At 42.0% G+C, this 26,531-nt stretch overlaps 1 protein-coding gene across 1 annotated transcript; it reads left to right on the top strand.

The window, feature by feature from the left end:
- The first annotated feature begins 980 nt into the window (after positions 1–980).
- On the top strand, positions 981–22,762 carry POLR1B (RNA polymerase I subunit B). The gene is made up of 15 exons (XM_075596343.1): positions 981–1,241; positions 2,042–2,209; positions 3,508–3,654; positions 4,126–4,258; positions 6,108–6,244; positions 8,099–8,322; positions 9,277–9,448; positions 9,551–9,722; positions 12,138–12,419; positions 13,593–13,726; positions 14,573–14,743; positions 17,978–18,134; positions 18,804–19,000; positions 20,729–20,982; positions 21,669–22,762. Exons 1-15 carry the CDS (start codon positions 1,065–1,067, stop codon positions 22,549–22,551), a joined length of 3,408 nt encoding a protein of 1,135 aa, XP_075452458.1. The 5' UTR covers positions 981–1,064; the 3' UTR covers positions 22,552–22,762.
- The last annotated feature ends 3,769 nt before the right edge of the window (positions 22,763–26,531 follow it).

The following is a 26,531-nucleotide window of genomic DNA, read 5'->3' as shown; positions in this document are numbered from 1 at the left end:
AGCACTTAAGACATTAAAGTAACACTAGGAAAATGAGTTCCTGCCCCGAAGAGCTTACAATCTAAGTATATCCCTGTGTACTGTAAACAGTTCCCTGAACTTGTTATATGCTTTTGTAGTAAAGCTCTGCATACATTGTTGCCACTTTAATAGTAATTAACATTGCAATAACACTACATTAAAAGAGTTTTTGGCACATTGTTTTCAAATCTCAAAACTGAAATTTTAACCTAATTCACAAGAAAAACAAACCTAAAAGTAAAAAAAAAAAGGAACAACTTTGTTTTAATGGCCTGAGACACTACAGAGATTTTATTACCATCAAATAACCACAACCAGAAACCCTGAAAACAATTGCAGTACCCAAAGTACTTAAAAAATACAAACAATACTGGATAACATGCAAATGTAGCCTCAGACTGTAGCGCAGTTATAAACCCTAATAATTAGTCATACTTTCTTTCGGGTAAAAAAAAAACCAGAAAAGACTAACCAGTATCCCCCCACTTCAGACTTTTTTCCCCATATTTATGCAACACAAAAAAAACAAAACCTAGCAGATATACCACACAGTCAAAGCCCACAAAGCAGCCGGAGACAATGTCACGTTTTTAAAGCACCAATAAAAGTCATTTTTGAAAGATAAATATTCTGTAAAACACCCAAAATTCCAAGTGCTTAATTCAACATTTAAAAAAAAATGTATACAGTAGCATATACACAGTTAATTTATATATGGGAAATATAAAGGGGGGGGGGGTGAGCACCCCTGCTCTATCACACATAGCTGCCTGCACTAATGTGCTGGCAAACTAGTGTTACAAACCAGCTCACAGGGAGTTTTGAGAGGGGTTTCAAACACCTTCACAAAGAGCTAAAATAAAAGTTATATTTAATAATGAACAGCAAGTAGCAGCCACTGCACAGCTCCTGGGAGCTCTTGCACAGGCGGAAGCAGATCATCCTGTAGCCATGTGTGAGCTGCCCTCCCCTTCCTCCAGCACGTGTGCTGTGTACAGCAGCGCTGCACGGGGCTCCTGTAACTTCCCGAGCCGCCTTGCAAGATGGACACAGCCAAGAAGTGGCAGAGCCTGCCCACTCAGCCCAGTCTGAAGAAGCTGACACAGCCGGGCTATGGGAGGCCCGGGAAGAGGCAGCACCCGGCCCTGCAGGAGCTCACCCGGGCTCACACTGACTCCTTCAACCAGGCCATGTCAGAGGGGCTGAACCGGGCAGTGCAGGTGAGAAGTAGGGGCACACGTGGAGGAGAGCCATGTCTGTGTGCTGGGGAGGTTAGCAAGGACTTTGTTTTGGGAGGGGGGGGGAGGTATGATACTCTCTTGCAACTTTTGGAGGCTGTTTTGATGAGGTCGCAGTGCAGTATGTACAGATGGTATATCACAGTTTACAGTGGCTAAAGTGGGAATGTAATTGCACAGAGACTTAAAAGGCATTTCTTTGGCAATGCATAAGATCTTTAGTGTAAGTGATAATGCCATTGCACTGGGGCAGGGGTTGTAGTGGTCATGTGATTGCACCAGGGTCCTTAGTGGCCACCCCCTGGCACACAAAGTGGGCATGTTGCTGTATGGGCTCATTGTTCCCACTGAGCATGCTGTTGGGTGGGCACAGCTTCCTGGGTGGAAATGTCAGTGCACAGGTCCTGGGCATTTAGTGGACTTGTCATTCTTCAGGATTTCTAGTAGGGCATTACACTGGTACAGAGTCTAAAAACATGTCATTGCACTGGCACAGTGTGGGCATGACCTGTCCCAAGCGTATACTTGACTATCCAGGACCTGCTAAAATAAAGGGCACGTCTGCCCCTAGGCAACATGTGTTATTCTGCCTGATCGGACCTTCCCAGCCAATCAAAACAGCCAGAGAACCTGGGGGTGGGCAGTGTGTGGACTTGGAGGGTCACTTTGCTCTTCAGGTGATCCCTCTGGCCTACCCATTTTTCATGCACAACTGCAGCTTTGTTGTTTTGTACCATGTGTTTTGACTGTCATTTGGTTGTGTGTTTTGGGTTGTTTTTCAGGCTATGAGACCACTGGAGTTTGCCTTTAAAAATGACCGGGTAACATTTGCAATTGTGGATGCAGGGATTAGTCCTCCGATGGTGCCCAAGGGTAGCATCTGCAGGGAGCCAAAGATTTACCCAGCAGAATGTAGAGGACGCAGAAGCACCTACCGGGGGAGGCTGACTGTAAGTAACCAACTAGCTCATAAATAAGGTTTTGTAGAGGCTTTTGAGGAGACATTTTTGCCTGAGTCTCCTGGAACACATGGCACTGAAGGAGTTCAGTTCATTTTGGGTGACCACGCATGTTCCCACTAATCCCATTGCTGGAAATGTAATCTGAATACAGTACTCTAATTTATTTGGGAACACTCAGTACTTTTATAGTCCATAGATCAGTGTTGTTCCCCGGGGCGTCCCTAAAGGGTTCTGTGCATTTTCAGGTCATTTGAAATTTGTATCAAATACAGAAGAATTTACAATGCATCTGATCGCAGATACGCTATTAGAGAGGGTTGGGGTTCCTTACAATGCATCTGATCTCAGACGCGCTATTAGAGAGGGTTGGGGTTCCTTACAATGCATCTGATCTCAGACGCACTATTAGGCCGCGATTTGTAGTGCGTGCGCAAACAAAATGCAGCAGCTCTATTGGGCCGGGCCATAGTGCGCGCACACAATGAAGAGCAACCACACGGCAGAATTTTGAGCTGACAAATAATTTCGTTTTTACGCTTCGCACCCCCCTTACCTCTGTTCCCGGCGTCAAATCATGCCGCTAGGTCATGTGACGTCATGTATGATGCCATGACCCCGCGGCGTCATTTGCTGCCTCATTGCCATGGCGACGTGTCAACACAGCCATCTGAATCACGGTAAGTTGGAGTTGCAGAGGCCTCACGCGATCCCCCGGCCTTTAAATTAAAGGCCGCGGGGAAGAGCGTGTGGCCTCTGCAACCGCCGCGTTCCCTAGAAAATTGAGTGCCCCCCAGTTTGCGCACCCCTGCCTTAGAGAGCTTTGGGGTTTCTTACAATGCATCTGATCTCAGACACGATATTAGAGAGGGTTGGGGTTCCGTACAATGCATCTGATCTCAGACACGATATTAGAGAGGGTTGGGGTTACTTACAATGCATTGATCTCAGATGCGCTATTAGATAGGGTTGGGGTTACTTACAATGCATTGATCTCAGATGCGCTATTAGATAGGGTTGGGGTTCCTTACAATGCATCTGATCTCAGACACGATATTAGAGAGGGTTGGGGTTACTTACAATGCATTGATCTCAGACACGTTATTAGAGATGGTTGGGGTTTCGCAGAATTTCACAATATAATTTGTAGGGTTCCTTAACTAAAAAAAAAAAAAAGTTGCAAACCACTGCCCTAGATGTTGCTCCAGAATAGGTTATGTCAAGGCAGTGACCAAGATGACAGCATCGAATGTATTCACAATTACATCTAATGTATTATTTTACTTCAGGTTGATGTATGCTGGTCTTTAAATGGTATCCAGAAAGGTATCATCAAACAGTCCCTGGGTTATATTCCTATTATGGTGAAATCTAAACTTTGCAACCTGTATGATCTTTCTCCAAAAGAACTTATTGAACATCATGAGGAGGAACAGGTACAATACAGGACTTTTTTTTTTTTTTTTTCATTCCACACCTCCACGTTGTGTAAAATTTATATTGACACTAAGTTTTATGGATGAATACAAAGTGTTTTATTTTTTTTTGTAACGTCGAGTGCATTATTTTTTTAGTAGTGACTGATGTTAAAAACATAGCTTTTTGGGCTTTATTTTTAAAAGCATCACTATATTTGTTGTGTAAAAAATAGGTATTTTTCATATACTGTATGTAGTAGAAATCACTTTGCAAAGATATATTATATTTCAATATTTGGCTCCTTATAACACATTCTGACCTTTATATATTTTTTGTAGTCATTTCACACTAATTTAACAGGTCCATCTAAAATCTATTTTTTTATAAATAAAATCTTTACATTAGTTAACACTGCCATGCATACTATTTAACATAAATTTCTGCTTTCCAGTTAATAACACAATTGTAATTTTTTGTTTTCTTTCAAGGAAATGGGAGGTTATTTCATAATAAATGGAATAGAGAAAGTTATCAGAATGTTAATTATGCCTAGAAGGAATATCCCTGTCGCTATGGTTCGCCCCAAGTGGAAAGGCCGAGGGCCCGGATACACGGAATTTGGTACTGTCTCTTTGTTTTCATTACTTTTTAATGTAACGGTTGTTTTTAAGGTTATGTTTCTACAATTCGATGAAACAAGACATAAAGCCCCTCTTCACTGCTACATCCAATATGACTAATTACATAGTTAAATACTTATCTGTTTTTATTTTCATAAGTGAGGGTTATTTAGTAAAAATTTTTGGCCAAGGTATCCCCTCTTTTTTGCAAGTTCTAAGGCTGCGTCCCTGCTAGCACTGAGCGGGTGGCGCTTGCCATGGTTACTTACATATATAGATATATGTAAGTCCCAACTCATGCGCGGGCACACCGCTCACCAGCGCTTATGTAAACAAAAAAAATCTAACTTTACAGCGCGCTCAATGCCCCCGTCCCACCCGCGCGCGTAAATGAAATGACACCCGGCGCTCATGCTTTGAGCGCTCTTCAAGCATGAGCGTGCTCAGCGCCAGCGGGGACTCAGCCTAACACTACTGCACCCACAAAATGCTCTCCTAACCTCTAATGGAGGGTGAACTGTCTTAAGACTGGTCATTCACAGGTGCTCAACCAGAACTGCCATTTAAAAGATGGGATGAGTGATCTTCAAACCAGGGAGGAGGTGTCACTAACCTCCAAATAATTGTTTACCAATACGATTACGAGTTCAGAACCCAAACCCACCACACTATATATATTTGTGTCAAAAGGAGTGCTACAGGGATTGTGACCTAATGCAGCGGTGCGCAAAGTGGGGGGCGCGACCCCCAGGGGGGGCGGGAGATTGTGCTGGGGGGGCGCGGGCAGTTGCAGAGGCCCCGCGCTCTTCCCCCAGGCATTTAAATTAAATGCCGGGGGATCGCGTGAGGCCCCTGCAACTGTTTACTTACCGGGATTCAGCCGTCTGTGTTGCGTCGCCATGGCAACGCGGCGTCAATAGACGCCGCGGCACCATGTGACTTGACGCTGCGTGGGCGTGTGACGTCATCTGACGCGAATGAAGGTAGGCAGGGGGGCGCGAGAGCCGGGGGCAGAGTGACAGGGGGGCGCAGCACAAAAAGTTTGCGCTCCCCTGACCTAATGTATACAACAAAAGAGAAAAAGCCCCAGTGCTACATCCAAATGACAAATTATACAAATACTTATGTTTTTCACTCCTTTTGACAGAAATATATATGGTGGGGTTGTGTGTGTGTGTATGTGTGTGTATGTGTACAATTTGGATGAACAAGACTTGAGTCTGGTCGTGTATGCTTCATGTTGCAATAGCTTGTACGTCTGTAGTAACCTAAATGTTTAAATTTGTCTTTTTGACATTTCCCCATCTCTGTTGGTTTGGCATGCCAATCATAAAGAGATTATGATTATTATCAAGGGTTTTGTTTTATTTCATTTTTTTTTTAACAGTGTTTTAGATTTAGTCCCAAAAGTGTAAACAACAAATGTTACACAGTATTTTGTACACCTTGTTCTTATCAGAATCCACCCATGTTCCTAAAGGAGTTAAAAATGCTATTGTGACTCAAGATTGGAGTAGTCCAAGTTTTATAGCAGTAAATAGAACATTTACAGTGGTGGCCATTTGTACGAGCCATAGAAAAATATAAGTTTTTTTAGTATTTCCCAAGAGTAACAGTGAAATATTTTCCCTGGCTGAAAAAATAAATAAATGACACAGTAAATAAAAATTGATCCAAAAATAATCAGGTAGTATTTGATTTTTCATTTATTCCAAATGATGAAGTTTTACATTGCTTTGTACACACTAGTGAGCTTTATCCCATTAACAGATGTCTTGTGTAATAACATTCCACTTGTAAATGACCCTATATATAAATATGATCGTGTCGTGTTCTCTCCTTGACACTAGGTATCACCGTGCGTTGTGTTAGAGATGAACATACAGCCATCAACATGAACCTGCACTATTTGGAAAATGGCTCAGTCATGTTGAACTTCATCTATCAGAAAGAACTCTTCTTCATTCCGTTGGGTTTCGCACTGAAGGTCTGTCTGAAATGCTGGCACTGACGAACATATGTGACATATGCAGCTTACTTGTGTTCATATGTCAGAGACATCTCGGTGTATTGTATGTCTTTATTTATATAGCGCCATTAATGTACATAGCGCTTCACAGTAGTAATACATGTGGTAATCAAATAAATAACAGGTCATGGGAATAAGTGCTTCAGACATAAAAGTAACATTAAGGAAGAGGAGTCCCTGCTCCGAGGAGCTTACAATCTAATTGTTAGGTAGGGAGAACGTACAGAGACAGTAGGAGGGAATTCTGGTAAGTGCGTCTGCAGGGGGCCAAGCTTTATGTATCATGTGTCCAGTATAATCCACAGTGCTATTCATATGCTTCTTTAAGCAAGTGTGTCTTAAGGTGGGTCTTAAAGGTGGATAGAGCGGATGCTAGTCGGGTATTGAGGGGAAGGGCATTCCAGCGGTGTGGGGCAGTCAGTGAAAAAGGTTTAAGGTGGGAGAGGGCTTTAGATACAAAGGGGGTAGAAAGAAGACATCTTTGAGAAGAACGCAAGAGTTGGGATGGTGCATAGCGATAAATTAGGGCTGAGATGTAAGGCGGGGCAGAAGAGTGTAAAACTTTAAAAGTGAGGAGAAGAATGGAGTGTGAGATGTGGGATTTGATCGGAAGCCAGGAGAGGGATTTCAGGAGGGGAGACGTGGAGACAGATTAGGAAAGAGTAGAGTGTTTCTGGCAGCAGCATTTAGGATAGATTGTAGGGGAGACAGGTGAGAGGCAGGAGGTTACAGTAAGCAAGATGGGAGAGAATGAGGGCCTGAGTAAGAGTTTTAGCAGTCGAGCAACAGAGAAACGGGCGTATCTTTGTTATATTGCGGAGGAAAAAGCGTTAAGTTTTAGAAAAGTTCTGAATGTGAGAGAGGAGTCGAGTTTGACCCCCTCGGTGAATTATATCAGCAAGGACAAATATTTTTAGCATGGATTTTAACCTCTTCCCTGCTAGCAATGCATTGTAGAGCAATAACCTCCTTCCCCCCCGCCCCCCCGCCTAGTGCCAGAACCGGACGTCTTCTAATCCCACTGCACAAAGTCGCTAACACACTGATACACAAAGTACACTCACATTAGCTCATTGATAAATGCACGGATACACAAAGGGCCTTGCATTCAATCCCAGCCAGGTCAATGTGATCATCCGAAAACTGCTATTCAAGTCTAGATACAGACATACTAGTATAAACAGATTTTGAATACTTACGTTTAAAGGAACTCGCATACACACAGAATGATCTGCTGCTGATATTGCAAGCCTGTGCATATTCGCTTATACTGGTAGTTTAGGGCAGTAGTTCGTAATAAATATATATACACACACACACACAGTCAAACACACACGAATTTGTATAAAAAGTTGGAACGTTTAAAGTAAAACTACAACATATATAAAATAGCTGTCATAGAAACTGGTGTTGAATAATAGTGTCACCTGTACTGTATTTAAAAAAAATCAATTAAGAGTGTCATGCAAAAACACGGTTTTAAACTACTGAATTAGTGCATTCACACTTGGAGAAGGCAGTACACAGAAGTTGAATGCAAAGGGACAGGCTGAGATTTTATACAAGACAACTGTAGTGTGCAAACAGCCAGTGCACAACTCCAATTTCTTCAACTGCTCAGTATTATAAAAACATAATTGTTTATTGAAGTATATCAAAAGCATAATGTGGGCAAAAAAGCAACAACAGCAAAAAGTTAGTATGGGATTTACCCAAGCTGCCTTTTTACGGGAGGTTCAGGGGAGGAAGGTAAAGGGTTTTTTTTCTGGAGGGGCTGCAGCTTTATCATTTGTGTTTCTTCTTCTTTTTCAGGCTTTAGTTGACTTCTCAGATTATCAAATTTTCACGGAGTTGATCAAAGGCAAAGAAGACAATTCCTTCTATAGGGACTGTGTCACCCAAATGTTGAGGGTAGTGATGGAGGAGGAGTGCCACAGCCAAAAACAGGTCCTCAAGTATCTGGGGGAGCGTTTCCGCGTCAAGTTTTACCTTCCCGACTGGTATTCAGATGAGCAAGCAGCAGAGTTCCTAATAAAGTACGTATTGCTGTTCACTGCCCATCGGGCTCTCGATGCATCTGGACACCTTAATTCTACTTTACCAGCTCTAAAAGCAGTGGGAAAATAACGCATCGCCATAGTGGCTGTTGATAATTAGTGTGCAGCCCCTTTTATTTTCTGTTCAAGGAGCAGATTATTTTCTCTTATCACCTGAATTTGAATGTCTGTTCTTTAAAGAGCTGTACACGTGCTTTACTGAACAGACTTATACACATACACATCCCATAGAAACCGAATGTCCATGTTATCCTTGGGGTTAATAAAGGAGTTGGAGCCCGCTAACTAACACGTGACTTCCACTGCATCATACGGCTTTAGCACACTGGTACTCAACCATGACATTTTAAATGGTATATGTCAACGAATTGCACGTTAGTGGACCTGCTTAATCAGGGTTCTGGATTTTGTAGTTCTGTTCTTCGAAACAGGAAATTCATATCCCATGCCAGGACTGAGCCACACGATCTAGAAACTTTTTGTCGCAGGTATGCCGGGCCTGGCAAACCAGCATTTATGGGAATAGAGTGGAATATTGGCTCCAAAAATATGACCTGGCTCGGGGACTCTAAAATAGCATCTAAAGTTCTTCGATTTTAAGGACCCTTTTTGTCTTTCTTGGAGAATTTTAGAGAGAGACACTTGAGCAATCTTACAGTTGCTAGTAAACCAACGTGTTCAGTATAGCTGTGTTATCGCAGCAGCTTCACCAGTTTAGCTGAGGAACGCCCAAGCATAGAACCACTTTTTGTATTGTTTTCACATTACGGGGCTGATTCTATATGTGCCGAATGGGCTGTTTGCGGCACATACTTTATATAGAATTTGATTATTCTAACAAACCTGCAAGGAATCGGTGATCTTACATTATTGTTTTTCGTAAATTAAATGGTAATCATTGTTGCCATTTTTTCCCCCTCGCCCTCTTTGCAGTCAGTGCATCTGCATACACCTTAAAAGCAACACTGAGAAGTTCTACATGCTTTGTTTCATGACGAGGAAGCTATTTACTTTTGCCAAGGAAGAATGTATGGAGGAGAATCCTGACAGCTTAATGAATCAGGAAGTCCTAACCCCAGGACAGCTCTTCCTAATGTTCTTAAAGGTTAGTCTAGCCTATTTGGGCTATTTTTCAGGTTTTTTTTTTTTTTTTTTTTGCTCTATCTTTTTTTTGACTGACCGTGTGTATTTTTTTTCTCTCCTGTAGGAGAAGATGGAAGCTTGGCTCTTCTCAACCAAGATAAACCTTGACAAGAAATCCCAGAAAAAGACACTTGTCCTGAATACAGAATCCATCATGAAAATATTGGGTTCCACAGCAGATCTCACTAAACCTTGTGAATATCTAATGGCCACTGGCAACCTGCGCTCCAAAACGGGTGAGTTCCACAGGAAATAAGATCATCCCACCCACGTGACCAAGACTTTTTAAATTAATTCCGTTGAACTTGAAACGATGAAAGGTGGTTTGATATTTTCCTTGAGTTACAATGTTTCATGTCATGGCAGCGTATGTTGAGCAGATCCTGCCACCACTTCCCCAGTCACTGGCTCCTACAAAGTACCCACCCCTCTTTCCCCGACTCGTGACAGGTAGAAGTGGGCAAGATGACTATGAAACACTTTATTGGCACGCATCCCTTTCAATATATATATATATATATATATATATATATATATATATATATACACACACACTATACACACACACACACACACACACACACACACACACACACACACACACGTAGAGGTATCAGTATATATATGACTCTGGCCATAAGATGAACGATCTGAGGGTTGCCATACTCAAAGGTAATCTTAAAACCCCGAAAGAGAGACGGTTGCATGAATACAAATTTATGCAACTGTTCTGGACACTTAGCAGTGGCCTAAACAGAGATCGAAATTTTATGAGTCATTACTGACACTAGTGAACTCTCGTCCCATGAGCGCTAAAGGCCATGTCTGTACATACTGTGCTATATGTATGCACACACAGCTGTCTCTCACACATACTAATACTCCTTGTTTTTCCATCCCTATACACCAATAGGGACCACTAAGTATCCACACACACTTTTAGTTGTGCTACAAACTCTCACATTTCCACACCCACCCACACCATTTATATCCACTACCACTCCACACACACCTTGTGTAAAGCACTGTATATACTGTGGGCTCTCCATTCATTTTTATTCACACTGATACACATACACACTCTTTCTTCACTTGCTTTCAGTAACCTTTTGACACCTCTAGCCATAAAACACATCCACACCGGGGGAAGGAACAGCACAGATAACATTCCTAGAGACACTGTTTTTAAGTATACCTTTTGCTTTATTCATTGTAACCTCGCCGGAAGAAGAGATCAGTGTATCTCGAAAGCTCGCACAAATAAAAGCATTTCGTTAGCCACAGAACGGTATCATCTATTTATATATGACACACACACAGATATATACAGATCAAATTATTGCATTTGTTTGAGGAACGTGGGGTAGTCCCTTTTTTTTAAGGACAATGAAGTACCGGTATTTGGTACTTTTTAAAATATAAACAGGTAGCTTGCACGCAATGCACCTCAGAAGAGTCTGCATGGCTGAAGGAGTGTCTCGGTGAATAAAGACACTGACTATAAACGGTAGCACCGAGATTGAAGCAGGAGAGCCTGGTTGAAATCCCGGTGCCGGCTCTTTGTGACTGCAAGTCATTGTGCGTCAGGCACCAAAACATACATTTTAAGCTCATTTAAGCAAGGGCGGTGACTATAAAAATGCTGTGTACAATTTATTTATTTATAAAATATTTTACCAGGAAGTAATACATTGAGAGTTACCTCTCGTTTTCAAGTATGTCCTGGGAACAGAGTTAGGACAAATAATACATGGTTACAAATACAGTTATATAAATGAACAGGGTATACTGTACATTATATACAAGACATTGCATGCACAGTTAAAGAAAATATATATTATGGGCGAATGAAACAGTTACAGACCAGATTAAAATGTGAGACAGCCTTAGATTTGAAAGAACTTAAACTGGTGGTGAATGTGAGAGTCTCTGGTAGGTTGTTACAGTTTTGGGGTGCACGGTAAGAGAAGGAGGAGCGGCCGGATACTTTGTTGAGCCGTGGGACCATGAACAGTCTTTTGGAGTCTGATCTCAGATGATAAGTGCTGCATGTGGTAGGGGTGAGGAGCTTGTTCAAATAGCTGGGTAGCTTGCCCATAAAGAATTTAAAGGCAAGACAGGAAAGATGAACTTTGCGCCTAGACTCTAGTGATGACCAATATAGTTCTTTGAGCATTTCGCAGTGATGTGTATTGTAGTTGCATTGGAGAACAAAACGACAAATTGAATTGTAGAGGGTGTCAAGTTTACTACGGTGGGTTTGAGGTGCAGTGCCATATACTATATCTCCATAGTCAATAATTGGCATTAGCATCTGCTGTGCGATACGCTTTCTGACCAGGAGACTTAGGGAGGATTTGTTCCTGTAAAGTACCCCTAGTTTGGCATAGGTCTTGGTTGTCAGGGTATCAATGTGCATCCCGAATGTTAAGTGGGAGTCAAACCATAAGCCCAGGTATTTAAAACTAGTGACAGGGGTTAGGGTGGTGTTAGCGTTGGTGCTTACCGCGCACTATACTATAACTGTGTAGCGTGTTGAGTCCAGAAAAGCGCTAAATGAAATAGTTATTTTCATGGCGAAGGTAAATAATTGTGTATTTATTTTTACGGTAACCTAAATTGATTGATTTTTTTTTTTTAATCCCTACCAGGCCTGGGCATGCTGCAGGATTCTGGCCTGGTCGTAGTTGCAGACAAACTGAACTTCATCCGGTATCTCTCCCACTTCCGCTGTGTGCATAGAGGTGCTGCATTCGCCAAGATGAGAACCACCATGGTACGTCGCCTCCTGCCAGAGTCCTGGGGTTTCCTGTGCCCCGTGCACACACCGGACGGCGAGCCCTGCGGTCTCATGAATCACATGACAGCGGTGTGTGAGATTGTGACGCAACCTTCCTCCAACTCCTCCCTGCTGCTCTTACTCTGCTCATTAGGTACTGCTGGGTTCTACAAGCCATATTCGGAGTGCTGGAAAACATTAGAACTTTCTTTTGCAGGTTGTTAAACTATTTTGGTGGCTGTCCTGAGTACTCTGACAGTATATGCTGCACTAAGTTTAGTCAATGAGGGGGTTTGGGAACATTTTGAATAATTTGTAGACTACTGAGAACTTCAATATTTTGGGAACAGTCTACCTAATACATTTCTCTCAAGATGTTTAGTGGATTGTGTGCAGTGCAGTATAATAAATACCACTTGTGAATAACTTGCAGTGCATATACTGCACTTATTCCCTCACCTGCTGTCTCTGTTTGTTTCCCATTATACAACTTAGATTGTAAACTCTCCAGGGTAGGGATTTCCTTTCCTATTGTCTATTCTTATTTTAATATAAATCCCTGTATTGTATTGTCTCTCTTGTAAAGCGCTAAGTACAGCTGTAGGCGCTATATAGATACATACTGCAGCTTGGTAACTAAACTCATCCACATTCGAGGTCTCTTTCCTTTCTGGAGCCTTTGACTATCCCTCTGGATCATTTTATTCCTCTTTTTCATTTTTTCACTTGTACATACTTTCACTTGTTTCGGCGTGCACATAATTGTTTATTAAAGTTTTGTTATTTTCTGTTTTTAACAGACTGCATGTCTGTCACTACTGTTAGCCCCTCTGGGAGGAGGTGATTTACTGCATTTATCAGTGGATATTATATCCTTGTACTATGTATTAGTGCACCATGAGTGCATGCTAATAGGGATCTAGGTGACTCTGTTCACCATTTGTGTTTGGCCTTTTGAAAAAGTCCATACCCTGGACGAAACGCGTCAGAGTGGTTGCCTGATGTTTGCTGCTAGCGATCAATAAAGTTTTTTTAGACATCCATGCGTTGGCTGCTGAAGTTGCTGTGATCCGCGGACCACCTTACTTTTTTCTAAATAAAAGTAGCACAATTAAACCATGCCTCAGACAGCTTCCTTTTTCTTTTCTTTTAGTACTTGAACAGTGGGAGAGCAGTGCTTTAGCCATTGTTCTATGTCTGTTTCCCTAGAATAAATGAATGATGCATTTACCAAAAAGCCGCAGTTGGTTAACTCACCCAATATAAAGTGCTTTTACACTTCACGATTACACTGCATCTCTAACCTGTTTTCTGTTGCCTGCTGCAGGTATCACCCCATTTGATGGAACTCCAGGGAAATCCTACGTAGACTGCTACCCGGTGGTGTTGGATGGTGCTATGGTTGGCTGGGTAGAGAGAGAATTGGCTCCTAATCTTGTGAAAGCTCTTCGAAATTTTAAGGTGATGTTTCGTCTTTTTTCTGTGTTCTGATGAGAGCAAGTGAGCACAAGTCCATTTTTCTTTTAGATCTACATTTAATGCACCAGCTTACCATGCTCTGTTAGATAATATTAACATTCTTGTTATTGCTGTTTATATCTGTTACTACGTGATTTAAAGATATTTAAAAAAATGCCATTGCTATTATGGGATTGTCTGTGGAAGTGGAGAGCAAATTCTACTTCTACACAAAGTGCCTTGACCATGTCCGGCTCGGTCCTGTGACGACGACATGCAGTGTAGCCAGATTGGTCCAGGGTGAAGAAAAAAGTAAATGGAAAGTTATAAGCAAAACACAAATAAAAATGACAGTCTAATGTCTGCCTTATTAACAATAATATTATCCAATTATATTTTCAGGTAAGTCGGAGCAAATTTTTGAAGACCAGCTTTCCATCCTCCATAGGGCGTATATATGTGTATATGCATATAGGTGGTACTGCCATAAATCATCTTATGGCAAGTTAAAATGAATCAATTAACTAGAGCCTATAGTTTTTATACATTTTAAATCATCATATGAAAAGATCAGCTCATTCAATTCTATGTAGTTATTGACCCTTCCTCAGGAAGATAATCTGTACATGAGTTGTCGATATTTTGCTAGTCTCTTCTTCTCTCCGAGCATGTTGGAAGAAGACTTGGTAGGTGCCTAAAGTTCATGTTCAAAATACAGCTCTGTAGAGTCCACCTTTAAGTTGACCAATGAGAATCTCCACCTGCAAGACTGTAGAGCAAAATGAAATGAACATTTAAGCCCTGGCTGTGATGTCTTAACCCCTATTATATGATTTTGTGATAACATAGGTAACGCAAGCTAAGCAAGTCCCGCCCTGGATGGAGATAGTCCTCATTCCAATGACTGGGAAGGCAAGTCTGTATCCTGGGCTTTTTGTTTTCACCACACCCTGCAGGATGATACGCCCCGTCAGGAACTTGGCCTTGGGGAAAGAAGAGCTGATTGGCACTTTGGAACAGGTACGTGTGGCACATAAGTGGATATTATCAGTCCCTTGTCCTGAGAAGTTAGATATGCATTAATAAGATCCACATGATGGTATGTGAACATTAGGAGCCGTGGTGCCTACATATCAAGCTCCACACATGTGTGCACTAATGCAAAACATTAAATGCACCATCTACACTGTTATTAATATATCCTGGTGCTTTGCAACATATTGAGTAGTTTGAGCTTCATTTTTATTCGCAAATGGCATGGAAAGTGGTTTTGGGGAGTAACGGTATAGTAAAGCGGCTTGGTGGCACATATAATGGTATATATCAATTTCCCTCTTCCTTTCCCCATCAATTTGATTTCTCTTTCACCATCTGCATAAGGACGTTTCATCCATGTTAAAATGGACAAGTAAAAGGTGACAAGTGTGCTCATTTGCATGTCATTACCCAGAATCCCTGGCTGCAGTGGAAGCACTGTATGCTAAGAGATCATGGGGAAACACAGGGTTGCTGACCTGTCTGAGACATGCATGCTCCACAAGTGGTATTTTTATTTACTGCACACTGTACGGTGGAGGGTTTTTGGGACTTTTTTTTCACCCACCATAACTTATTTAATGTGTGATATTAAATGATCTAGCAAAACGATGCTATTTTTAGCTCTTGGGGCCGGACCCCCTGGTTTTCTAGATATTGGTGAAGTAACCAGTGTTTTTGCCAGGCATTTAAATGACTATCCCCCCAAGTGATCGCGTCCCTCCCATGTGATCCCTGCCAGGTTATAGCCCATCTGCCAGAATGCTTCATGGATTGTACACAGCGCTGCTGTGATGGTGAATGATTTGCACATTAAGATATTCAGTGTCTTTTTTTTTTTTTTTCCGAAACCATTCAATGTGCAAGTGTTTTTAAATAAATGCATGCTAAATAATAATTCCTAATTGAGCAGGATTCTGTTTATCCCATTTGTTAACAGAGGGACCAGCAACAAATTGCAAAGGAGTGCAGTGTTTAAAAACAAATAATTTAAAATGTAACGTACATATGTATTATTTTCAGTAGCAAATATGCTTCTAGACGTAGGGCCCTTTCACACCATTCCGTAGAGGGATACCCTAAAGAAAAGGCAGTTGCAACAGGGGTATATAAAGGGTAGCAATAATGTACTCGATAGTTGTAAAATTTATATATATATATATATTATATATATATATATATATGTATGCAAATATAGCTGTATGCTCATCTGCATGTCTTAGGCAGGTCTGCAACCCCGCCTTTCCCCATTATCACCCAGCATACAGCACTTCCACTGCAGCAAGGGATTCTGGGAAATGACATGCAAATGAGCACACAGTGTCACTTTTTGCCTCAATAACCATTTTTAACATGGTTCCCTATAGGCTTAAGCTTGCTGCATGGTCACAGCTTTGAGCACAGCCAGGGTTAAGGTGCATACCCAGAAAACCACCCACAGACAGCTGTTTCGACCTTGATGGGTCTCATCAGTGTGGGGTTGATTTTACTGGGAATGCAAGAGAGGCTATGGGATAGGCTAAACCATAATGCTGAGTTAAGTTATGGTGAGTAAAAAAAGTGACAAAAACCCTCCACAGGAAAGCAGTATTATGGTTTAGCCTATCCCATAGCCTCTCTTGCATTCCCAGTAAAATCAACCCCACACTGATGAGACCCATCAAGGCCGAAACAGCTGTCTGTGGGTGGTTTTCTGGGTATGCACCTTAACCCTGGCTGTGCTCAAAGCTGTGACCATGCAGCAAGCTTAAGCCTATAGGGAACCATGTTAAAAATGGTTATTGAGGCAAAAAGTGACACTGTGTGCTCATTTGCATGTCATTTCCCAGAATCCCTTGCTGCAGTGGAAGTGCTGTATGCTGGGTGATAATGGGGAAAGGCGGGGTTGCAGACCTGCCTAAGACATGCAGATGAGCATACAGCTATATTTGCATATTTGCTTTCCTGTGGAGGGTTTTTGTCACTTTTTTTACTCACCATAACTTAACTCAGTATATATATGTATATATATATATATATATGTATATATATATGAAACATAAAAAGAAAAAAGAAGGGTCAAAAAGGTGCACTCAAACAATATCTAATGAAAAATGGAAAAATGTACTTTATTAGCAATGAGAAATAAAAAAACACACAAGACAGACCCAAACAACTACCACATAATAAATTGCTGTGCGTAAATGCGGTTATAAATATAGCACCAAGTCACATGGATTATGCACCAAAACACATGAAAGTCTGTTGAAAACCAATACATAAAGGTTCAAGTATGGCATACCAAAACCAGGGGAAAGAATAATTCCCCCGGTAATGAAACTAAGATCGGCCGATCTAAAAAAGGTGTTGAACAAACCAGACCACATGAAGGATAGTAATACCTCAAATGCCTGCTAGTCAAGCAGCAAGGATGAGAAATATACTCAGAATATTGCATGAAGTAACATAAACATGAAAGGCACGGTTATTGGGTATAATAATAAGCATGATAAAACACACAGCATGAATACCTAACTGGCTAGGAAAAAGATCCTAAATAATGTAAACAAAGCCACTCAGATATATGTACAAATGACCCTGCAAGATGCTACAAATGAGATAAAAAACTGATGCCAGCTGGGTGCTGCACCTATGGATTGAACAGCCAAGGGAAGGAGTCCAAATAGTGCACTGGTAGCACTCAAGATTAGTCCTCAATGGTGAGATAATACTGCAGATAAGCAGGGGTCAGGATATAGCAACCCAGGGGCAAAGCACACTGCAGATGAAGAATAAGCAGGGCAGTAGGGGAATCCCAATACAGACCAGCGTCCCTTGCTCGGGCATCAGTAGTAGAACAAAGAAAAACCTGGAGGATAACAATGCAGTTCATGGAAGAAGCCTTTTCAAGCGAAACGGCCGTCGAGCAGAGCTGTGACAGCACCCCTACCTCTTCCTGACCCGTGTGCTGCATTGTTATCCTCCAGATTTTTCTTTGTTCTACTACTGCATTAAATATTATATATATATATATTTATACTGCATAAAATTATATATATAATTATATATAAAAAAAAATTTTTTTTTACGGGATTCAATCATTTAATTATGGGGCCGTGATGGAAAAATAAATCGGCAAATAACCTTCCGTGTGGACGCTTGTTTTAAAATAAGAATGTTATCAAGACATCTAAAAAAAATATATATATATTTTCTGTCTCCTGCCTTGCCCTATTCCAGGTCTTCTTGAACGTGGCGATCTATGAGGCTGACATTGTACCTGGAGTAGCTACTCACCAAGAGCTTTTCCCTCACAGTATGATGAGTGTGGTAGCGAACTTCATTCCTTTCTCTGACCACAACCAGAGCCCCAGGAATATGTACCAGTGCCAGATGGGTATAGCCATTCATCTTTGTGATTTATTTTTTAGTTGTTTCTTTGTTAATGTACAATTAGAAAATGTCTTGCATTAAATCAAACAAAACACAGTGGCCCATATTTACAAAGCGGTGCTTTTCGATAAGACATCCTCCGCTGCCAGAAGACCCCTTACAGTTTATTCAAGTGAATGGGCCATGAGGTGTCTTCTGGCATCAGAAGGTGTTTTATGGAAAAGCACCACTTATGGCCGGTGTCCTGGCTATATACCAAGTCCCTGCAGAAGTTTCCTGTCCTACCTTATCTGAGGGAGGAGCTTATCCAATTAGCACCCACTGCCATTAGTGGAGTACGGTAAGCGGAATAAATGTTCATGTAGCACACACCATGTAGCACTTTTGCTGTACACAACATTTTAGCACACAATGTCTTCCTGTTCATGGACTGCTTCGAATATTTAGAGCCCCTGGCACTACAATGGCAAAATAAATTGACCAAGGTTACAAGTGGCTAGCACTGCTGTTTAGCAAACCATTACCTCAGGGCCACTCCTACTTTCCAACATGAACATTAGATACTGCCGCCATACCTGTTCAATGACAGATATAAAAGATCATAATCTAGTACAAATTGAGCTACTATAAAATGTCTCTTCAATGTGTATTTTGTCCAATTTTTTTCCCCCAGGTAAGCAAACGATGGGCTTTCCACTTATGACTTATCAGGACCGTTCAGATAACAAACTTTACCGCCTGCAAACTCCCCAGAGTCCATTAGTTCGTCCTTCCATGTATGATTATTATGAGATGGACAACTATCCTGTTGGCACAAATGCAATTGTAGCAGTCATCTCGTACACTGGTTACGATATGGAGGATGCTATGGTAAGCTTGTGTGCATTACAAAAACATTCCCCTCCTTCCAATCGACATATTTCCACGGCAAATTGTTACACAGCTAAACCCTTATCTGTCCGCATTTTATTTTGGCCGTCTTCCTATATTTGGGACAGAAAATTCTACGTAAATAAAAGGGCTCAGGAGTTTTTAATGTCCTGTTCCATGTGTTATGGATGGATGTATTTATAATTTATTTATTTTTTATTGGGAATGCTGTGTCCAAAAAAGCCAAAGACACAACATCAACAGACACCCAAACTCCCTAAAACTCAACAGTTCATCATTAGTAGCCTTTTCTAATTACTCATAACATGCTGCATAAAAGCCTCCCCATCTGTAATTCTTTCTAATACTTAATTTAATTTTAGGTTTTACTTATATAATTTGGCTAAAGTATGCTCAGTTTGCCCACCATGCCAAGTCATAACTTCTGATCAAATCATTTTTTACCTTGTCCTCCAAGCTGACTTCCCCCTGCTTCACTTTTTAGTTGTAATGGAGGAACTACCTGGCTTGCAAACTTGAAATGTATTTCATACCTTGACGTTAGCAGTGCTCGTATCTCCTATGCATTTAAATGTCTCGCGTCATGTGACCATGGGAATAAAATGCATAGGAGATACAGGCCCCGTTATGGGGTGCCAGTATCTCGGGAAGCAGGGGATCCTTAGACCTGAAATCAATGTGGTTCTGCTCCGGAGACCCCCTGCTCACGTACACTAGTATTAATATTAAAACGCATCGATCGCTGGCGAGATTTGCGCAGGGAGAGGCGGCTCTCTCTGCAGCTACAGCAAATTGCCGGATTTGGCCTTCTCAGAAAGGCGATCATCACGTCGCCGGCTACTCGCCAGTTTTGGGAATTTTGCTATCACAGGTAATCGAGGCTTTCTGAATACCGTGATAGCAACGTTAACAAAATTGGCAAATGAAACTGGCCGGCGTTTTTTTTTTCATGAACGCTTATAGAATAGGCCCCTATATGTTTTATCTATCTTCGTGAACAATTTGAGCCGTGACCTTCTAATTTTAACATTTCTTTTAACGTTGAGGTGGTTAGCGGTTTGTTTCCGTGCACCCAATCTTCTTGGACTTTCATTGTGTTACTGCGAGTGGTGTTCCTGTCTTTTGAACTTTTGGAAATTTTAAAATAATACTAAAGTCCTATGAATATTACAGTGTAGAACAGTGATTTCCAACCTTTTTTGTTTGGAGGAACCCTTGAAGTATTTTGAAAAATCTCGGGGAACCCCTATCTGGCTGACACATATTAGGTTCGACAGGGATCAGTCACAACATTTCACACCTCACGAGCCACCTCCTATTTCCCACCCTCTACCCATGTATTTCTCTCCTCTCTGTCTCACTCACTCTTCCCCCTCCTGCCTTGCATGTATTTATCCCTTGCATCTCAATCTTACTCCCTCTTTTCCTCACTCGCTCCCTTCTGCCCACCTCTCTCCTCTCACTGGTCCCTACCTTCTGTCAATTACCCCACTCTCTCTCAATCCACCCTACAAAATACATACCAAAAAACCCCACCCCCAGGGTGTGGGGGAGGTCTGTGGTCCATAGAGGAACCCCTGAGACTGCTTCAAGGAGCCCCAGGGTTCCACGGAACTCTGGTTGGGAATCACTGGTGTAGAACTACAAATGGCCACATGTTTCATAATCGTCGTGCAGATTTAAGACCATGACAATTGTGTTTTTCAGATATTAAACAAGTCCTCATGGGAGAGAGGTTTTGCTCACGGAAGTGTTTACAAGACAGATTTCATAGACCTGACTAAAAAAATTAAAGAAGGAGAAGACAACTTGGTGTTTGGGGTCAAAGCGGAAGATGAAAGGGTCAAGGGGAAACTGGATGTTGATGGCCTACCTCCTGTTGGCTCTGTGCTACAGTTTGGAGACCCATACTATGGTTATCTGAACCTCAACACTGGAGAGAACTTTGTCATATTTTACAAGTAAGTATGCATTTCAGGGCTTTCCCAGGAATACTCTCCTTGTGCTGTTAAATAACACTAACCACTAACCTCCTCTTATACTTGCAGATATTTTTTGTTCTTGAAGTTTGCAGGCCAATTCTTTAAAATCTCACAGTAGATGATCTTTTGAGACGGCTATATATTTTTTTTTTGTCTTGCCCATACATAAATATATCAAATGGTAATTAAGGTCACTTTACAGTGACTTCCTCCGGATCAAAATATTATAAATACAAATATAGGTTGTCAGCGCTGCACAATCTTTCTTGCTTGCGCCCTCCCCCTCCTGCTTCCCTCCCTGCTCCGGCGTCAAATGACGTTGCGGGGTCACATGACGTCACGTTGCCATGCCATTTGACGCCGTGTTGCCATGGTGACGCTAGAAGAGAAGGCAAGTGAAGTTACAGGGGCCTCACGCGATCCCCCGGCATTAATTGAAATGCCTTGGGGGAAGAGCGCAGGGCCACTGCAACCACCGAACACCCCTTGAATAATCTTGGCCCCCCAGTTTGCGCTCCACTGGGTTAGGTGTCTGTTGTCTAACTTTTGCATAGGTTGAACTTGATAAATATAGGCCCTTTTTTTTCCCAACCTCCTCTACTATGTAACTGATCTGTCCTTTTAGCTTTGCTGACTATCAACACGTGCCATGTTATGCATTTCAGGAGTAAAGAAAACTGTGTGGTTGATAACATCAAACTGTGCAGCAATGATCTTGGCATCGGAAAGTTTAAGTCCATCTGCATCACCATGAGAATCCCCCGTAATCCAACCATTGGTGATAAATTTGCCAGCCGGCACGGGCAGAAGGGCATTCTGAGTAGACTCTGGCCTGCTGAGGACATGCCTTTCACAGAAAGTGGGATGATGCCGGACATTCTCTTCAATCCCCACGGCTTCCCGTCTAGGATGACAATCGGGATGCTGATCGAGAGCATGGCTGGCAAATCGGCAGCGCTGCATGGCCTGTGCCACGATGCCACCCCCTTTACCTTCTCTGAAGAGAACTCCGCCCTGGAATACTTTGGCGAGATGCTTAAGGCAGGCGGCTACAACTTCTACGGCACGGAGAAGCTTTACAGTGGCATCAGCGGGCTGGAATTGGAGGCGGACATTTTCATCGGCGTGGTCTACTACCAGCGCCTGCGCCACATGGTCTCGGACAAGTTCCAGGTCAGGACAACAGGAGCCAGGGATAAGGTGACCAACCAGCCAGTGGGTGGCAGAAACATCCAAGGAGGCATACGTTTCGGGGAGATGGAGCGGGATGCCCTGCTGGCCCACGGCACCTCTTTCCTGCTGCACGACCGACTCTTCAACTGCTCCGATAGGTCGGAGGCGTACGTGTGCATGGAATGCGGCAGCCTACTCTCTCCTTTTCTGGAGAAGCCCCCGCCCTCCTGGTCAGCCATGCGCAACCGGAAACACCACTGCACTGTCTGCAATCGTACGGATACCATCGACACCGTGTCTGTGCCTTACGTGTTCCGCTATTTCGTGGCCGAATTGGCAGCTATGAATATCAATGTGAAACTGAGTGTGAGCTAGTGGTGAAGTTTAAAAACAAAGGTGCCCAGTGGGCTTGCACTAATGGCGTACAAATTGGTGACTAATAGTTGCTTATTTAGCAGCATTATTGGCATAAGACTGATATGGATTGCAACACTCTGCAAGCAGCCTTTGCTTCGTTTTTCATGCAGACCTCAGAATTTTGAAAGCATATTCGGAACGGGGTTAATTAAAGGATTTTTTCTTTTCACCCCTCATGCATAATTGACTCCAGTTTTGCTAGGAAGGGTCTGTAACTGTGTTGGTCCTTTCTACTATGTAGTAGCAAAGGGGGGTCAGGGAGTAGGTGCTATGGTACCTTTCTATTGGACCACAATTGCAGATACTGCAGAATTAGAACTTTATTATAAATTAAAGTACATTTAAATATTGGATTAAAGGCTATAGCTTTCTTGCGGTCTATAATTGCTTCATGCTGTGTTAACTGCAACAAAATGGACATTTGGTCTCATTGCTATATATTTTAGGGAATTAAATGTAATATATTTTTAAATCACCTGCCAGTCATGACAGGCTAATTTTTATTATCTCTCAATAGCCTAGACTCTTAACAGCATTAATTTGGGAGATCCAAGTATCGGTTCTGAATTGGTACAAATAACACAAGAATGATCAATAAGGAAACGTTTACATTAAGTTGGCTCTGAAATAAGTTATCCGCAAATAATTTGGGAATTAAAACAATCTGTTGAACCGAAAATAAAACACACACGTGAGATATACAAACACCCACGCGTGAGATATACAAACACCCACGCGTGAGATATACAAACACCCACGCGTGAGATATACAAACACCCACGCGTGAGATATACAAACACCCACGCGTGAGATATACAAACACCCACGCGTGAGATATACAAACACCCACGCGTGAGATATACAAACACCCACGCGTGAGATATACAAACACCCACGCGTGAGATATACAAACACCCACGCGTGAGATATACAAACACCCACGCGTGAGATATACAAACACCCACGCGTGAGATATACAGACACACACACCTTAGATATACAAACATACACGCGTGAGATATACAAACACCCACATGTGAGATATACAAACACCCACATGTGAGATATACAAACACCCACACGTTTTATTGCTCTGCACTGTGATTACCAGCCGCAGGTTGTCAGTCACTCCCGCTGCAGCTCTTAAGGCTCAGGTTTGCTAAGCTCTGTTGAATCATAGGAAATAACGTGAGAAAGGGGTTACATCGCTTTTATTTTCTGGGGGAAAAGATGCACTCCTAATGCCAAATATGAAGAAAAGAAATATGTAGATTGTGAAATACAAAAAATGTGGAGAAATAAAGCACTGATAATATCCAGAGACAATACAAAGGATGCTAAATAGCAATGAATGGAAAGAAAAACAGCACAATAATGGAACTCTTGCGTGTGACCAAAATACTAAATAAAAGTAGTAGCACAGATATAGAAGACCATAATAAATCTCCGCATATATTAATGAACAAATAGCACCAAGAGAACAAAGTGAGTATCACAAAAGCCGTCGGCATATGTTGTAAGATGTGTAGCAGCAAGTCCACCTAATGTCCTCAATGAGAAAATAGCCGTAAAAACGTTTTATTAAGTCAAACCTAACTCTGGCGTTCCTCCCATCCAGATGCTCTAGTTCAGCGGTGCGCAAACTGGGGGGCGCAAGATTATGTAGGGGGGGCACAGGCTGCGTGCGGGGAAACCTGGGGGCGGGCAGAGCTGTGCACGGGCGGCCAGAAGCTCTGTGCTGAGGCTGCTTCCAGTTCCCTGCTCTGTCTGCCTGCAGAGGGGGCGGGGCCTTGCTGCGGGGCCTTCCCTGCACACAGACAAGCCCTCCTTCTCCTGTCTGTTACCCGTCTGTTTTCAGCAGCACATGGGGGGACCTGAGCAGGCTTAGTTACTCCCTCCCCCCTCCCACCAGGTGTGTGTGTGTGTGTGTGTGTGTGTGTGTGTGTGTGTGTGTGTGTGTGTGTGTGTGTGTGTGTGTGTGTGTGTGTGTGTGTGTGTGTGTGTGTGTGTGTATGTATGTATATATATATATATATATATATATATATATATATACACACAATGTATATTTGTGTGTGTATATATATGTGTGTGTGTGTGTGTGTGTGTGTGTGTGTGTGTGTGTATGTATGTATGTGTATGTATATGTATGTGTATATATATATATATATATTACAGTGTTCGACAAACCTATACATTTGCTCGCCCCGGGCGAGTGGATTTAACCCCCGGGCGAGTAAATATTGGCCCAAGCAGCACACGTTTGGTACTAGGTGGCGAGTAGATTTTTTTGTGTGGATATATATATATATATATATATATATATATATATATATATATATATATATATATATATATATATATATAATGGCCTAAAAAGGTCAAGTTGTGCGCCTTGCACTACACCAATGGAGATATGGGGAACCAATAAATTGTGAATGTGTGGTGACGGAACAAAAACTGCAATAAGAGTGCGGAGGTGGTGCTGGCAGGGATGGGGTTAATGATAAGCAAAGAAAAGAAAGAAAGCTCCCTAATAGCCGCACAAGAGAACACCTATACCTATGTTAAAAATTACTATTTATTAATAAATGATTAAAATATATTTATTGCAGCAAAAAACTAATGTGAACCAAAGTGCGCTTATAGTAAGCGTGACATGGTGACGCAATTTTTTGAAGCCGGCAATATTTGATTTTTCAGGGGCTGTCGCCTCATGTGACAGCCCCTGAACCAATCAATGGCCTGGTCGCCCACGCCGCCGCCGCAAAGCGAAATACAACTTTCGCTAGCGTCGCGGGCACTATATGCGCGGCCTTAGACATATTTGTATTTACATTGTATACCGTTTAATAAAGGTTTTTTTTTTTAATGTGATTTTGATTACATCAGGCAGGGGGGGGCCCGAGAAATTTCATGGATAAAAAGGGGGGCTCGGCATAAAAAGTTTGCTCACCCCTGCGTTCTAGTTCATACTGCGTTGTGATTAGCAGGCATTAACTTGGGTAAACGGCACATTAAACTAAGCTTGGTGAATCATGCTTTAATAATAATAGAGCGTACGATTACAGTTTGCGTGGCAGAGTGCTGTAGGCAGGGGTTGCCTGGGCAGGTGGGGGAGGTGGCTTGGGTATATGGCTGGCAAGGCAGAGATAGAAGGCAGCCATTGTCTGGAGACCGACTTATTGTGCAGCCTGCGTTTCCAGCACACACAAGGTTAAGGAAATGCTTACAAAAGTCCTTTGGATATGACGTACGCTTATTTAAGACGAGCACACCACGTGAGCATGGCTGTCGGCCAATTAAAAGGAGATTTTTTCTGAACAGGACTCTCCAATAGCCTTAATATTGAGTTCTACCTCATCCCATTTCAATCGTAGTATCGTTGGGCTGTCCTTTCGGAAGGCCAGAAAAAAAGAAGAGAGCCAAGTGGGAACAGCGAGCAATAACTTTTTGACGTGTAGGAAAAATAACAAGAAATGCAAAGTAGTCGTCAAAAGATGGCTGAAAAGTCATCCTATGGATCCATCTCGCTGAAACTGAAGTAAACAGCCTAACTCTCCGAGTGTGAATTACTGCATGTGAACACTTGAGCGAGTAGCTTTTTACAATAAAAAGCATTTATATAAACAAACATACCTGTAAATATTACTGTATGCTCATTTGCATGCAAATATATATATATATGATAAAGATCAACATTGGTTATTATTTATAGTACTAAGAAACCAGGACTTGGGTATTCATACCTATGACACCATTTTTCCATGTGTTTTCAAAAGGTTTTGTTTTGATTGTATTCCATTCATCAAATGACTTGCCTATCCTTTTTATACTGTATGCTTCTTTGAATGCAACACATAACTTTCTCTTCATTGTTGGGTAAACACTGCTGGCCAACCAACTACTTTTCTTAATTGTTCTATTTCTTTATAAAA

Source organism: Ascaphus truei, chromosome 4 (assembly GCF_040206685.1).
Source record: "Ascaphus truei isolate aAscTru1 chromosome 4, aAscTru1.hap1, whole genome shotgun sequence".
In the NCBI taxonomy this organism is placed as follows: Eukaryota; Metazoa; Chordata; class Amphibia; order Anura; family Ascaphidae; genus Ascaphus; species Ascaphus truei.
Note: the sequence above shows the minus strand (reverse complement) of the source record. Positions and strands in the feature narration are given on the sequence as shown.

Excerpts from the sequence above, each read along its gene's own strand:
- POLR1B (XM_075596343.1), top strand. The coding sequence starts at position 1,065 with ATGGACACAGCCAAGAAGTGGCAGAGCCTGCCCACTCAGCCCAGTCTG. Across the intron at positions 1,242-2,041 it reads GGCTGAACCGGGCAGTGCAG|GCTATGAGACCACTGGAGTT; the intron begins GTGAGAAGTAGG and ends GTTGTTTTTCAG. Across the intron at positions 9,449-9,550 it reads TCTTCCTAATGTTCTTAAAG|GAGAAGATGGAAGCTTGGCT; the intron begins GTTAGTCTAGCC and ends TCTCTCCTGTAG.